Source organism: Mytilus californianus, unplaced genomic scaffold (genome assembly GCF_021869535.1).
Source record: "Mytilus californianus isolate M0D057914Y unplaced genomic scaffold, xbMytCali1.0.p SCAF_1, whole genome shotgun sequence".
In the NCBI taxonomy this organism is placed as follows: domain Eukaryota; kingdom Metazoa; phylum Mollusca; class Bivalvia; order Mytilida; family Mytilidae; genus Mytilus; species Mytilus californianus.
Genome location: NW_026262581.1, coordinates 79449964 through 79464772, shown reverse-complemented (window position 1 = coordinate 79464772; position 14809 = coordinate 79449964). Strand labels below are relative to the sequence as shown.

The following is a 14809-nucleotide window of genomic DNA, read 5'->3' as shown; positions in this document are numbered from 1 at the left end:
TGCCCTAAACGTTTAGGAATTTGGGGCCAAAAAGGGGCCAAAAAACAAGCATTTTGCTAGTTTCCAGACAATTACTTGTGTTCAAGTGTAAGGATCTCTCTGAAATTGTACTGCAAGGTACCATACCACAAAGGGAAGGCTGGGATTGAGTTTGGGGGTGATGAATCATAAGGGGGTTCAAAAAATTTGGGGGGGGATTTTTTTTTCCTTTTTTTTCTTTAAAATTTTCCATTTTTAATTGGTTATTTCTGATTTATATATAAAAGCAAATAATAAAGATATGGTTTGAATAGGTAAATTAAAATTTTTTAAGTTCTTAGACCACTTTCATTCTGTGTCAGAAACCTATGCTGTGTCAAATATTTAATTACAATCCAAATCAGTGCTGTACCAAGCTTGAATGTTGTGTCCATACTTGCCCCAACTGTTCAGGGTTCGACCTCTGCGGTCGTATCAAGCTGCGCCCCAGCGGAGCATTTTATTCTCATTGTTGTAGGCCGTACAGTTGCCTATAATTGCTTACATCCACTTTATTTGAACTTTGGTGGATAGTTGTCTCATTGGCAATCATACCTCATCTCCTTATTTTTATATAGAAGTATATGTTTGATTGGTATATAAACCTGGAAATATATTCAAAACTAACGAACTCCTCACGTAGTGACCGTATTGGTTAGGTTTTTTTGACAGATATGATTTATATTTTCTTGATATTACTTGGCAGCTGTAGCATGATCTAGGAAAGAATTCTGCTCAAACCCAGTGCAAGGTTCAACTTGTAATTGTAGTGAGGTGAGAGTTTTTGCTTCATGCTCACTGTGACTTCAAGATGAAAAGCAGCAATTTAAGTGTTGTTCCTAAGCATTAGGTTTTCCAGGTGTGTGTTGTGATTTTGTCTCATGAATTAATTCTTTATATCCATTTTTCTTCATAATGCCTGTTTATTGGCAAAGGATCTACAAAAATTCGTAGTGGTTTAGACATTTTTTTAAATTTCTTTAAATACATGTATATGCATTACATTTCATTTCATGTAGATACATGAACTTGACACTTCATTAATCGTTTTGCAAATCTGACAACCAGTGACCCTCACATCAAAATAAACCAATGTGCAAAGTCACAGAAAAATCCTGCATTTTACAATATTTTACTTGTCTGGGACAAGACAAAACATAAAGTAAAGCTGTTTATTTCCATGTTCAACTAATAGGTAAAATACTTACTTATACGGCTTTAAACTTTATTTGAAACACACAATGCTACTCCTAATACAACCAGAGCCACTCCAATAAATGTTTCTGAAAAAAATATATTTAAAAATAACATACACCAATGCATATCTTTCAACTATTAAAAAAAATACTTGTCATTTGCTATTGGTGGTCTTTTTAGACACATTACATAGAAAGTTGAGGGGATAGGCCAAAGTAGTAATTTAAGAAGAATATGTGTACATAGGACACAATGCCCTGCTCACATTTTCATGTTCAGTGAACCATAAAATCTGGGTCAAAATCCTAATTTGGTTTACATTACAATGAATATGTGTACTAAATTTCAAATTCAGAGTTGTATGATTTGTCAGACCTTGTTGTAGATACAAAATTTCCTCAGTTGAGCTTACCTTAAGCAGTAGTCATGTTTTGGTTTATTTTGTGCCTATTAAGAATGAAAGTGCCAAAATTAAAACACTTCAAAATGAAATATTTGCCATATAAACTGTTGACACAGAGATAGGTCTTGCTTTTATGTAATTTGGAAATCATAATGCAAATGTTGAAATTAAAATGGCAATATTTTTACATGTACACTAAGCAAAACATTCAAAGTCAATGAACCATGACTGAAGGTACAGGGCCAAATAACCTCAGTGGAAATAGAGAATGACAATCCTAATACAAATGCATACCAAATATCATTGATTTAATATTTTTGGTTCATCTTAAACTGACCTAATCACAAACTTTAACATGTAAACTATGGTATTCAAAATCAATAGACCATGACTGAGGGGACAGGGCCAAATAATCTCCATGGAAATGAGATGTGCCAATACTAATACCACTGCATACTAAATATCATTAACCTAATGGTCAATCCCTTAAACTGACCTTATAACAAACTCATACATTGTTGACACCATCACCAGAATACACCTTATCGCTATTCCCGCTTGACCCGAGAATCTGTCCCGCTCGAACTTTTGACGTCATACAACAATCACTTTTCCATTGTGGCGTCAGACATTTTCTATTATGACGTCAAAATTTTACGGGAACTTGTGTGATGTCCAGTAATGGCGGACAAATAGCGATAAGGCGTATCAGTACACCTAAGTCTTGTTTTTTTTTTACTTTGTCTTGGCAAGACGAAAAACAAATGCAAGCTTTTCGATAATCATAATACTAATTATATAATAGATATATAACATCAAATGGTGTAACAGCTTTCATTAATAGCCCTCTTTATAAATATTACTATAAAAAGATTTAAATTAATGAAATGTTAACATCAAAATGTTTTCCCTTATTACAATCATATATGATAAGTTTTCATTTAATATTAATTCTCATAAAGATGTTTGTCTTCACTAGGTAATTATGATATTGATACAAGGTGTCAAATTTTGATTGCTACCTTTTTGTCAAAAATTCATAAATATCCTGATTTAGGGTATATGAAAACATCATATTTCCGTGGTCCTCATCATATCAAAGCAAGTCAGGTCTGATAGGTTAGACCATTTTCAACAGCTCTGCAAATTCACACCTTCGTGCTAAACTTACCTTTAACAAAAACACTTTAACCTGATACAGGGCAGTTGTATGGACGAACAGGCAAATAGATCAGAAAACAAAATGCTCCTTACTATTTTAGACAGAGCATAAAATAAGGAGAAGTGTTATGATTGCCAATGAGACAACTATCCACCAGAGACAGAAGGACAAGGATGTGAACAAAGTTTTACAGGTCACTTTAAACTATTAACAAATCACAAACTGCATAGTAAACTTTAACAGACAAAATGTGAAAACACTTAAAAAGAGAAAAAAACAATAACTGACAACTTCTATCGTATCATATGCCTACTGGGCAGGAGAAGTCACCATGTACCTACAGACACACCAGCAAAGACCAGACGAATTCAGGTTGTTTACATGTTCCTCCAGCTGAGATGCAATGTATTACTGAGCAAAAAAATGTCACCACTGTGTCTCTACTTGCTTGTACAGAAACTTTGTGCACAAAATTATGGAGAGAAGGTACAAGATATAAATAAGAAAAGGTCATTATTAAAACTAAGACAGGAATTAATCTATAGAAAGTCTAAAATGGATGAGAGACTACAAAGTTCACATTCATATCATTTGCAGACAAAAAGCTTGATTCTCTCTCATATGGATATCATATGTCCATGTTTAATTAAATTATCATACTGTGAACTCACCTAAACTCTGAATCTTCTCTCCCAAGATATGGCCGGATAACATAGTAAATATAAAAGTAAGAGAATTTGTAACAGGAACAGCCAAGGACAACTCTACAATATAAATAAATTATGAAAAAAAAAAAATAAAAGCAGGGTTTTTTTTCAGACTGAGAAAGATATAGTTCTTTATTTTATCTGAAACAAAGGTATATCAAAATCAGCGTAATAGTTTTTGATTTTTTAGGAGATTGATTTAGAAAAGATTTTATATCAAAAAAATAAATTGCTTCCCCTAGCACAGCTGGATACGACTGCAGAGGTCCAACCCTGAACAGTTGGGGCAAAAATGGACACAATATTCGCGCTTGATACAGGTCTGAATTTGGATTGTAATTAAATATTTGACACATAATAGGTTTCTGACACAGAATAACTGTAGTCAAAGAACTTAGAATTGGTTATATGATTCGAATTTATATTCAATTTTTTGCTTTTGTGCAATACACTATGCTGTTGCGAATTGACCCCCCCCCCCCTTCCCAAAAAAAAAAAAAAAGTGTTTACCCCCCCTTTTTTTGAAAAAATATTAATATTTAGAGAAATTTTCTTTATAATTCCTGAAACCCCCACCTTTTTCCAAAAAAAAATTCTTTCCCTCAAGATATGGTCATAATCTCAATTCAAATTTCCAATGGAGTTTGCAACCATAACTACCCATTTAAATACATCATAAAAGTCTTAAAATAGAAAATGACATACATAATCATGCCTAAAATTAATATTCCTTAATCAGCATGTTTAAATAGTAACTTCTAAAAATAAATTAACAGCTAATCACCTCAAGACAATACAACATTTCTTTATACATAATTTAAAAGCAGTGTAAGGGAGGTAATCCAAACATAACATTGTACTTTTTTTTAATTGTCCATTAACCAGGAAACCCTTTTTTTCCCCCTAATTAATTACGGTTTGAGCCATAACCCCCCAAAGCCAATTCTTACCATCCCTTTGTGGTATGGAAACTTGTGGTATAATTACACCGTTCCACAAGTTATTGTCTGGAAACTAGAAAAATGCTTATTTAGACCCCTTTTTGGCCCCTAATTCCTATACTGTTAGGACTATACCCCCCAAAATCAATCCCAACCTTCCTTTTGTGGTTATAAACCTTGTGTTTAAATTTCATAGATTTCTATTTACATTTACTAAAGTAATTGTTCGGAAACCAAATGTCTTCAGATGACACTGACAACAAGATACCAATATATGACCGCAAAATTTTTTGCAGTCGTATAAATATTATTCATTTGATATCATTTTCATATGCAATTTTATCAAATCATAACATAAGTATGAAACTTATGAATGTATTTCTTATTTGTACATGCCATGCTTTTTCTTTTTAAATTTCATCAAATTGTTGTTAAATATTTATTTAACCTTCTAACGAGGTAAAAACGGTCTAACAGACTTAAATATTTTACTAAAAAAATTTATATCCATAATTCACTTCAAAGAAATATATGTAAACCTTTTTCAAGTGCTTTTTCAAACCAGGAGCCTGTATTCCAAAGATTGTTTTTGATTGATTACTGCCATTGTCAGGTTTAGTATATCTGCAGTTTGAGCAAAAATAGCTTGATCTGGCTAAAATAACTCAATCAGGCTATGAAAAATTATCTCCCTTTTCATTTCATTAGTGAAATTTCAGATTCCTACTTATTATTTGGAAGTGCTGTCTAATACTTTGGAGACATTATCAAGAAGTCCTACTGAATAAATTTCACAATAAATTTTTAATTTTATTATGAAAATTAATTCCTAAAAAATTTGTATCGATCTGATGAGTTAAGCCTTTTTCAACTGATTTTTATAGTTTGTTCTTATATTATGCTGTTACACCACTGTCACAGGTTAGGGGGAGGGTTGAGCGCTCACAAACATGTTTTTAACCCTGCCACATTCTTTATGTGCCTGTCCCAAGTCAGGAGCCTGTAGTTCAGTGGTTGTTGTTGGTTCATGTCTGTCATATTTGTTTTTTGTAAATTGTTTTGTTATAAGCTAGGCTGTTAGTTTTCTCAATTGAATTGTTTCATATTTTTCATGTCGGGGCCTTTTATAGCTGACTATACGGTATGGGTTTTTCTCATTGTTAAAGGCCGTACAGCTGCCCATAATTGCTTACATCCACTTCATTTTAGCTTTGGTGTATAGTTGTCTCATTGGCAATCATACCACATCTCCTTATTTTTATATTGTGTTAAAGTGTAAAATTTTGTATATACAAATATACAGCTTTTATAACTGTAAAGTTTTAGATTGCACTTTTCAAGTATTACTGTAGAAATTGTAATTAACTTGAAAACTGTCAAAAGGATATATCTTTAATAGCTCAATCGAGATCATAAAGATTGATTGATTGTAGGTTGCTTAACATCCAGTGGCAAATATTGCATGCATGTTTAGGACTAGGGCTACTCTCTATAGCCCAATTGAGCTAAATAAGCTTAAAGTGGGGATACACCAGAACTGATTATTGCTATATGTTTATTGAGGCTGTTGCTTGTCTCTTTTGAATTATTTCATATTTTTAAGTTTTATCATCCCAAAGCCTTTTATAGCTTACTATATGGGATTGGGTTTTCTTATAGTTAAAGGCAGTATAGTGACCTTAGTTTGTTCACATCGTTGTTCCTTCATCTTTATGGAAAGTTGTCTAATTAGCCTGCACACCACATCTCTCTATTACTACATGTACTATTAAACATGTATTTTATGTAACCAAACCTTTTAGGAATATTCTAATGTCTTTTTTACATCCATGAACAAACATGGTTACAATTTTGTCCCTGGTAGAAAACTAGTGTTTAAACATGAGCTCTCCTGCTAGTCAATGGCAAGAAGATTTTATATAGGGCAAACTTAACCCAAATACAACTTGCCTGCTTGGCCAATTAATTTCATCAATATACTTTTTTAAAAAGCCAAGTAAATTTCATTGATGGCAAGTCAATTTAAGAAGAAACTTACCCCCTTGGCCAGCTGGACACAACATCCTTAATATCTATACCTCTAATAAATACAATATTATGCACCAATATGGTCTAACAAGCTTAATTTCTAGATAGAAGAAACCGACAGATATTATGTTTTTGCTATAAAAGATTTTATCAGTGTGTACATTTTAATATGTTGCAGCTTTTTAAAATTCTATCTTTCTTAAATTTATATTCATCTATAAATATGGTTTTCTGTTTATACTTCTTGTACATACCAACTGAAGCTAGAGTGAGGTAAAATAACACAGATCCAGACTGATTCAGAAGGAATGCTGCACAGTACTGAAATGAAAAGTTATTATATATGGTGCTACTGTAAAATCAGTGATCTTAAAACATGTCATATTGAACTGAGATAAAATTAGTCTTACTGCATCTCTCAGTGATTTAAACAGAATACAGTTAAACAACAGAGTTAACACAACAATTGAAAACGAAGTATGGGATTAAATATTATATAAATAGAAATCCAACGAGTTCCACATGTAACTGAAATGAAAGTCACATGGTATTTTGAATAACTGCTGTGGACACAGATTCAGACTTAAAGGGTATGCCCCAGTCGACCTCAACATCTTTTAGGTCGAATACAAATCATGTGCACTCATCTACATGTATTATACAAGGCTAAAGCGTAAAAATGAAAAGTAACAATATATATTTTGTGATTATTAATAATTATTCAACTGGCTTTTATAAACGTCAAATATATAACGTATTCTTGATCATAATCATGATAATGTGATTAACAAATCAAAATTTGATGCTTTCACTTTACATTTACAAACTGGCATTACTGGTCAATAAAAAAAAGTTCACTGTTTTTGTCAGAGATCTGTAAAATTGAACATTTTGGCGGACCTGACTTGACAGTAATTACTCCCTAGTAAGACAATGAAGTTAAATTTACTTCCAGGCAGCATAGATGGGTTGCTGAAACTACAGGGTAATAATCAAATGACAAAGAAACACAGTCTAGTCAGTTTTCAACTATCAAGGTCATATTAGAATTAATAATATAATGAAAATGACATTTTTCACCTTGGATGAGTTCTTATTATCTATCATGCACTGGAAAACTGGAGAGGTCTTGTCTTGATAATTTAAAATACCAGTATATATGGTTTACAGGTGGAAATCTTATCTTTTTTTAAGATACTTGTATAAATGGCAAGGCATGACCCAAGGGACAAAACCTATGGTATACTAGAAAGGTTAGATCATGGTAATTAAGAATACCGGTATTTATGGTTTACTGGTGGGAATCTAAACATTTACTGAGATATTTAAAGAATTTATTATATGATTAAGGGGGTGTCACCAGGCTCAAACATAACCATAAAGTGCACTTGAAAGGTTTCAGATATGGAGAAAAAAATATGTATTGTTTGGAGTGGACACTTGTGATAAATAAAAAACAATTATTTGACCTTGAGATCAAAGGTTAAGATCAGCAGTCTTCTGTGATGATACAAACACATTTTTTTTAGGTAATGTACACATATAACAAATATCAAAAGTCTTCTTCAAAGGATAAAAAATAGGTCAAAGTCTGAAATAGTCAGGTTGCAATATTTGTGACTAAATTTTGCTAAAAAAATGACCACAGTCTGGTTGAATGGGAAAAATCCTCAAGTGCACATCATAAACATATGTACTAATCTTCCTGTGAAGTTTCAGGGATCTGGGTTGAAACTGTAGGAGAGAGTTGATTACACAAAATTTGTACCCTCTTTGATAAATATTGCTGAAAAATAACAAAGTTCCCAAGTCTGGAAAAAGGGAAAAAAAAACTGTAGGAGTTGATTACACAAATTAGGTACCAATTTTTCCCTGCCCATCCATTAGCCTGCCCAATATACTATTAGCTGGTTTTGGACTTTGTCCAATCAGACCAAAATTGACCTGGAAAAAGTTTAAAAGAATAATAAAATAATAAAACAAACCTTCCAGTTAGAAAAGAGGAAATAGAGTTCTGCAAGAATCTGTTTAACTTTGTTATTTCTTCTAATTCTTTCAACTCCTTGACTTTCCCTTTTAATTAGAGGATTTGTTCCACCCCAAAGTGTTGCCACTACCACAAACCATAAAACCTGTGTCATAATATTTCTGGAAAAATCAATATTTTAAATAATCTGATGTAATAGAAGTTTACAGACAAAATTTTATATAAAAACTGAAGTCAAGTCAGTTATCAAACATTTTATTTGACACAAATTGGGCCCCACATAACATATTCATTTCACTACATGTGAGGCTCAATTCTAGGACACACTTCAAAATATCTAACAAACCATCATTTGTAAATAAATATTTAAAAAAAAATTACTGTGGATTCATTATTATTCGTTGGATACCAATTTTCCTGGGTTTCGTGGGTACAGGTGAACCAAAAATTTAAATGTTCAACAAATTACAAATTTTCTAATGGCTTGTACGCAGTCATTGGCAAAACCACGATATTAAATATCCATCAAAATTGCAAGTTTTCCTCAATCCACGAAAATTGGTACCCACGAAAATAAATGAATCCACAGTACTGCAAATATTTCTATTCATAAATTACATTGTAATTCAAAATTTTCTATTGATATTAAGATTATCATATTTATTATATAAATTCAAAATCAAATTATTTCCTTTGGAAGTTTTTCTTCTACAATTAATGATACAAAGGACATTATGTCTTGTTTTCATTGACGCCCGAAAGCTATTTATCTGGTAGTATGATCCACCTGTGCTGAGTGGTCTTAAGACTGGCACAAGAATGTGGATGGGTTAAAAAAAGTTTTTTGATATTCCTCCCCCATTTAATCTCATGAACAGTAGAGTTAGACGGATGGATGCTTTTATGTTTAAAGTTCAGTGGCAAATATTACATGGATATCAGGATTAAAATGTATATGAATTCTGTTTTGTAGTAGACCTACACTCTGAGTATGTTTTTTAATGTGATAGTTTACAAGGCAAGAGTTAACAGGAAGACATGTCATCCTAACCAGGGAAAAAGATTAGCAGGGACCCAGTAGTCAATGCTACTAAAATTTGGGTTGGGCCCCTAAAATTTTTATTCAAAATGCCCATGTACGACAAAATGTATTTGAAAAATTTGTTTTCTTTTTATATGTACACACACATGTACAGTAATTTAAATGACCTTCAAACTGGACACTGGATGAGTCCATATTATTTTTGTTCAATGAAACTAATGGTATGAATGGTAAGAATTGCCACTTCTTAAATTTTCACAGAACTTTCCACTGACAGACATGATAGAGTAGATAACTTATTTTTTAATGGCCTATTCCCGAGAGAAAAAAAGAAAACTTACAAATCATACGTTTTATTCTGTTAAACAAGTCATTTTCTGAAGAGAAATGTTGAAATACAATTTAGGCACTGATACGCCAGGTAAAATTTATTGTTTATCTTAACAAAAAAAAAGCATTTTTCAGTCTCATTATAATGTTATAATTACAATTAAACCGACACAAAAGTAGTCAGTAAATAATATTAAAATATTTCCGATCTGCCTATTTTTGGACAACAAAATTCAATACAATCATTTTACGGTCAATTTCGTCTACCTCACAAAATCTTGTTAGGCACTATAGTGTTAGGACATGTAACTGGTGTGTGATGCAAATGACTTAATTCGAATTGGTTCTTGTTATAACTGTTAATGTTTGTTTTCAAATTGTAAAAATGTATCAATAAAGATAAATATATGCAGATAACTTGGACTTCAGAATTTTTATATTAAATACCTTGTATGTACTCTTCAGTGGCAATTTTTAAAAAGGAAAATAATTATCTGGTAGTAGCACTGCAACATGAATATTAGGCAAAATTTTCAAAAACTTTAACATATCTATTCAATAATAAACACTATACAACGAGACACCAAAACAAAATAAAAATCAGTGCCCAATGGACCCAGGGTGAACATGTATTAGAAGGAACTAACCGAGGGCGAACATGAGTCAGGGATAACAGACCCTGATTCCCCTGTCTGTTGAATCGTAACTCTAAAGGTTGACTATGTTTTCTGATTAATTTTATCAAAAATTACAAGAACCATTAGAGCTACAAGATGTTTTTTTCTGTATATGATTATTGATATGATATTTATTATAAAGAGAAAAGTACCCCAAGCTCACTTTCAGTTATTTATCATTGAGCCGTCTTGGAAGGCTATTTTTGGCTTTGACGCCTTCCTACGAAGGATAAAAAAATCAAAATCGAAAAATAACTTCAACAGACGGCATGATTATCTGGACTATTGACACCCCCTACACAGGCACTTGTTTCTATCCATTGGAAGATCTACCATCAACGTACATTTAGGCTATACGTTGATAGTGGATCTTCCCATGGATAGAAACAATTAAGTGCCTATGACCCCCTCCCCCTTTTTCAAAAACCTACAATATTTGAAGGTTTGCTTAATGTTGTAAATAGTTACATTTATACAAGCATTAGAATAATATCAAAATTGAAGTTACTATCTGAAGATTATTGTGTCAATGTCTTATGTATGAAAAGTCATTTTCAACCCGGTGTAAATGGTGGGGCACGGGAAAGTCCAATCTAAAGATATTTTTAGTGTGTGGGTCAAGGACGTCTGTGATTTATGCGCCACCTTCCATTTGTCAACTTCCGGTATATTTTCGAAGTGTAAGTTGTCACTTTTATTAGTTTTTCCGTCACAGCCCCGCTATATTACCTTATTTTTGCTTACATTATGTAGAAAACCAAACTATAAACATAGATAATTATGAGCATTAATAACAAAACAAAGTATCTTTTCCTCCATTGTTTACAATGTTGCCTCTTTGTATCTGCAAATATGTATGGAATGTACGTGTATCAATGTTATTTGATTGAAGCAGCAAATCTGAAGTTTTCTCTTCAGATAAGATATTGTCTTCATATCCTGAATTGAAGGCCTCTCATGGACATATCAACTTAAGTGGAATACATAAAATGAACAAGTAGAATTAGGACTAGATTTATTTCTATCATAAAAAGTACATATGTTACAGTTATGGTTAAAAGTAGGCGCTGGCTACAATTAAGTTAAAAATGTTACAATAAAAAATGTTATTGTAATGTTGGACACTAATTGCCAAAATGCTAGGTTGGGTTAGGAAACGATTAATTTATATTAATATTATTTGTGTCTAAGGACAAGTAAGGTTACATTGTGTTATTGTTACGTTAATGCATTTCAATGTATGCTGGAAATAGTTATATAGTATGTCTCATATGTATGTAATATATTAACATATTTTAGTCCCACACATTTTTGGTGGAACCACTCTAGGCAGCCACCACAAAAGAGTGATACTGCAATGTGCACGTCGGTATTTCACACTAAATAGTTCCACCCTGCAATTTCAATTTTTGAAGTTATACCAGCTTTCACTGCCATGCTTGAGGTGAAAAGTTTTTTTTTTTTCTTGAACTATTAATATTTTCGTCCAAAATTTTTCTTGGAGACAAGTGATGTTTTTTTATATTTCCTTTTAATATTTCAGTTCCATCATTTATATAACTGTATAATCTTGATATTTTTTAGTTTTGATTCAAATGCATTCAAAATTTTTAATTTTTCACCCCAAAAAAATTTTAGGAATGGGAATGACTTTGTTCATTGTTCAGAGTATAATGACGGTAATGTTGAATAATGACAATAGTAATGATAATAATAATTTTTTTTATTATAATTATTATCAAGAAAGAATAATTATTATCATCATTCATATCGGAGAATTCAGCAACAAAAATAAAGTGGTTAAAAGTTTAATAAATCTAGGGTAACATTTATGCAACTTAACCGTAGACACAAATTTATATTAATGTTAATATAAAGATAAGAAGACGTGGTATAATTGCCAATGAGACAACTTCCCACTAGAGACCAAATGACATAGAAGTTAACAACTATAAGGTCACCATATGGTCTTCAACAACGAGCAAAACCCATACCCGCATAGTCAGCTATAAAAGGCCCTGATACATGTATGATAAATGTAAAACAATTCAAATGTTTTTGTTTTGTTAGCAATTATAATCAATTGCCTGTTATTGCATAACCCTTATTGTATTATAATGTAAAGGGTCCTCCTAATTACTGATGCCTTGGAGGATGTCTAACAGCGTTCTCACTAGGATATATTTAGGGTGAGTCCTGGGACTCATCCTTTTTTGAAAAGGTGAGTCTAAGCTTGTTCTGATGAGTTCATAGTCCAGTTACTCAAATAATTCTGATCAGACCTGTCTTGATTATCTAAATGTACTTCCGCGAATGGAAGGATCTTTTATAACACTGGATTAGTTGGGTTAATATAGTCGATATTTTATATTGAAGCAACCAAATCCTTTGTACCCTGGCCCACTCATTCCAAACACATACTACATGTATACAGATTTGTTTTCGTTGTTGAAAGCCATACAATGACATGACTTTTGTGAGGCAAACATCTCACACCAAATCTCCATATACATTTGATGTATTTACATTATTAAAAATTGGTGAATAATTTCCTTTAAAAATATTTACAAGAAGCATGTCTTTGAATACTTTTTAACAGTTAAAAGATCATCTTGATGATGATAGGACTCCACTTATATACATGTAATAGGACATGTCTGGCGGACGCACAGGTTGCTGAAATGGTGCACGCATACAGAAAATGATGCATGCTTGACGTATATATGCACCTTAACAAGTACCCTAGGCTAATCACTTGTAGAGGCACATACAATTGGCAGGAGAATACATTGATCAAGTGCAGACAATTAATTGCATTATTTAATGACTGATCAGCAAATGCTAATTACAAATGTACAAGTTAGAATTAAAAAAATAACATTCAATTTACATGCATGAAGAAATTTTGTCAGAACACATGATTTATGTAATCCACATCCCCCTTTTTAAATGAGTACAAGATAAAACTGAACATAATTTTATGCCAAATAACACAAGTACAACAATTATCGATCAAAATGAAGAACTTTACAAGTAAATACACAAATATTAACTGTCACTTGATAATCAGAACAAATTTTGTATCATTCCGAATTCATTTCGTAGTTATACCCAGAATACGCAGATGCATTGCCTTCCACAAATCTTTATTCAACTTTTAACAAATATGTGTTTGAAATTTCTTGTTAATTCTGCAAATCGTTGATTCCGGTTTGTTTTTGGCATGACTTCTGATTTGAATTTGGCAATGAGGAGAAACAACCCCAAATTTTTAAGTCTTAACAAAATTAACAAAATAATGTGAATGGATCTCAAGAGCATTGGTTCACAATGTATTTAAAATTTACAAACAAATGCCCCATGATTTTTATTAAAGTTTTGCACACAACACTGGTGTCCAATGTCAAGTGGTATGACCTTAAAGATGAAATCTGTAACATTATTAATTTATTTAAAAAGGATATTTAACTTGACCTATTTATGCAAACTTGAACATGTTGAAAGCAAAAAAATGTTTTTTAGACCTTAAGGGAAACCTGATTCACATGTAACATGTAATCAAAGCTTGACATTTAGTTCTCAAAACTGCTTTAAAATATTTACCTCTAGAAAATATTGCAGAAACTTAACTATATATTTGAAAAATATCGTTGTGAGATGAGCATTTCTGTTCAATTATGATGATGTTACCAAAAGAAGGATGGGACTAAGTTGTTAATGGGTGAAGCAAAATAAAACATTAGGTGTCAAACGACATCAAAGATACAATGGCACTAATTAGGCTCTCTTTTTGTATATTTGGAACACACTCAGAAGCCTACATACATGTTCATGATTTATATATTTGTGGTTTACTTTGTTCTTTTGCAGATCATTATGGTAATTTGAAGATTTTATTCGCCAGAGAAAATTTAAAATGTCATTAGTGACAGGTGAGTTTAAAAGGAGAATAGATGCGCTTGTCATCAATAGTTTATGCATATTTCATTCGAACACCTCACAGTGATTCACCGTACCAGTATGAGCTCTCCTCAGTCAGACAATGTAATATTTAAAAACATTAATGTCTATTTGTTGTTTTTTTATGAATGAATATTTCATCATTGGACAAGTCTAATAGTGATAAAGGTCCACAAACTATTTGGTTATGTTGCTCACATGCATTTTACACATGAGTGATTGCATAGCTCAGATTTTAGCAATAGTAGGTGGTAAAACTTACATTACAAAAGCAAAAACATCTTGGATTGTAGTGAATGGCCTTGTTATTAAACTTTCTCATTGCTTGGGAAAAGTAAAAGTCTGTAATTCATGGGT

General features: G+C 32.0%; 2 protein-coding genes across 9 annotated transcripts in view; one reads left to right on the top strand and one right to left on the bottom strand.

The window, feature by feature from the left end:
• Positions 1-1232: 1232 nt before the first annotated feature.
• Positions 1233-11101, bottom strand: LOC127708846 (transmembrane protein 234-like). Its single transcript, XM_052214006.1, has 5 exons — positions 10961-11101; positions 8442-8604; positions 6711-6777; positions 3452-3544; positions 1233-1301 (listed from the first exon to the last, which is right to left on the bottom strand). Exons 2-5 carry the CDS (start codon positions 8595-8597, stop codon positions 1237-1239), a joined length of 381 nt encoding a protein of 126 aa, XP_052069966.1. The 5' UTR covers positions 8598-8604; positions 10961-11101; the 3' UTR covers positions 1233-1236.
• A 16-nt stretch (positions 11102-11117) lies between these two features.
• LOC127707937 (multiple PDZ domain protein-like) overlaps positions 11118-14809 on the top strand; it is a 189105-nt gene continuing 185413 nt past the window's right edge. For 7 of the 8 annotated variants that reach the window (XM_052212723.1, XM_052212752.1, XM_052212715.1 and 4 more), the window contains exons 1-2: positions 11120-11172; positions 14363-14424. In XM_052212723.1, the coding sequence (XP_052068683.1) occupies positions 14409-14424 (16 nt within the window). In that variant the 5' untranslated portion in view covers positions 11120-11172; positions 14363-14408. Of the gene's footprint in view, positions 11173-14362; positions 14425-14809 lie in introns of all 8 variants that reach the window. The other variant, XM_052212736.1, reaches the window with a different exon arrangement.

Excerpts from the sequence above, each read along its gene's own strand:
- LOC127708846 (XM_052214006.1), bottom strand. The coding sequence starts at position 8,597 with ATGACACAGGTTTTATGGTTTGTGGTAGTGGCAACACTTTGGGGTGGA. Across the intron at positions 3,545-6,710 it reads CCTCACTCTAGCTTCAGTTG|AGTTGTCCTTGGCTGTTCCT; the intron begins GTATGTACAAGA and ends TTTATATTGTAG. Across the intron at positions 1,302-3,451 it reads AGAGAAGATTCAGAGTTTAG|AAACATTTATTGGAGTGGCT; the intron begins GTGAGTTCACAG and ends TATTTTTTTCAG.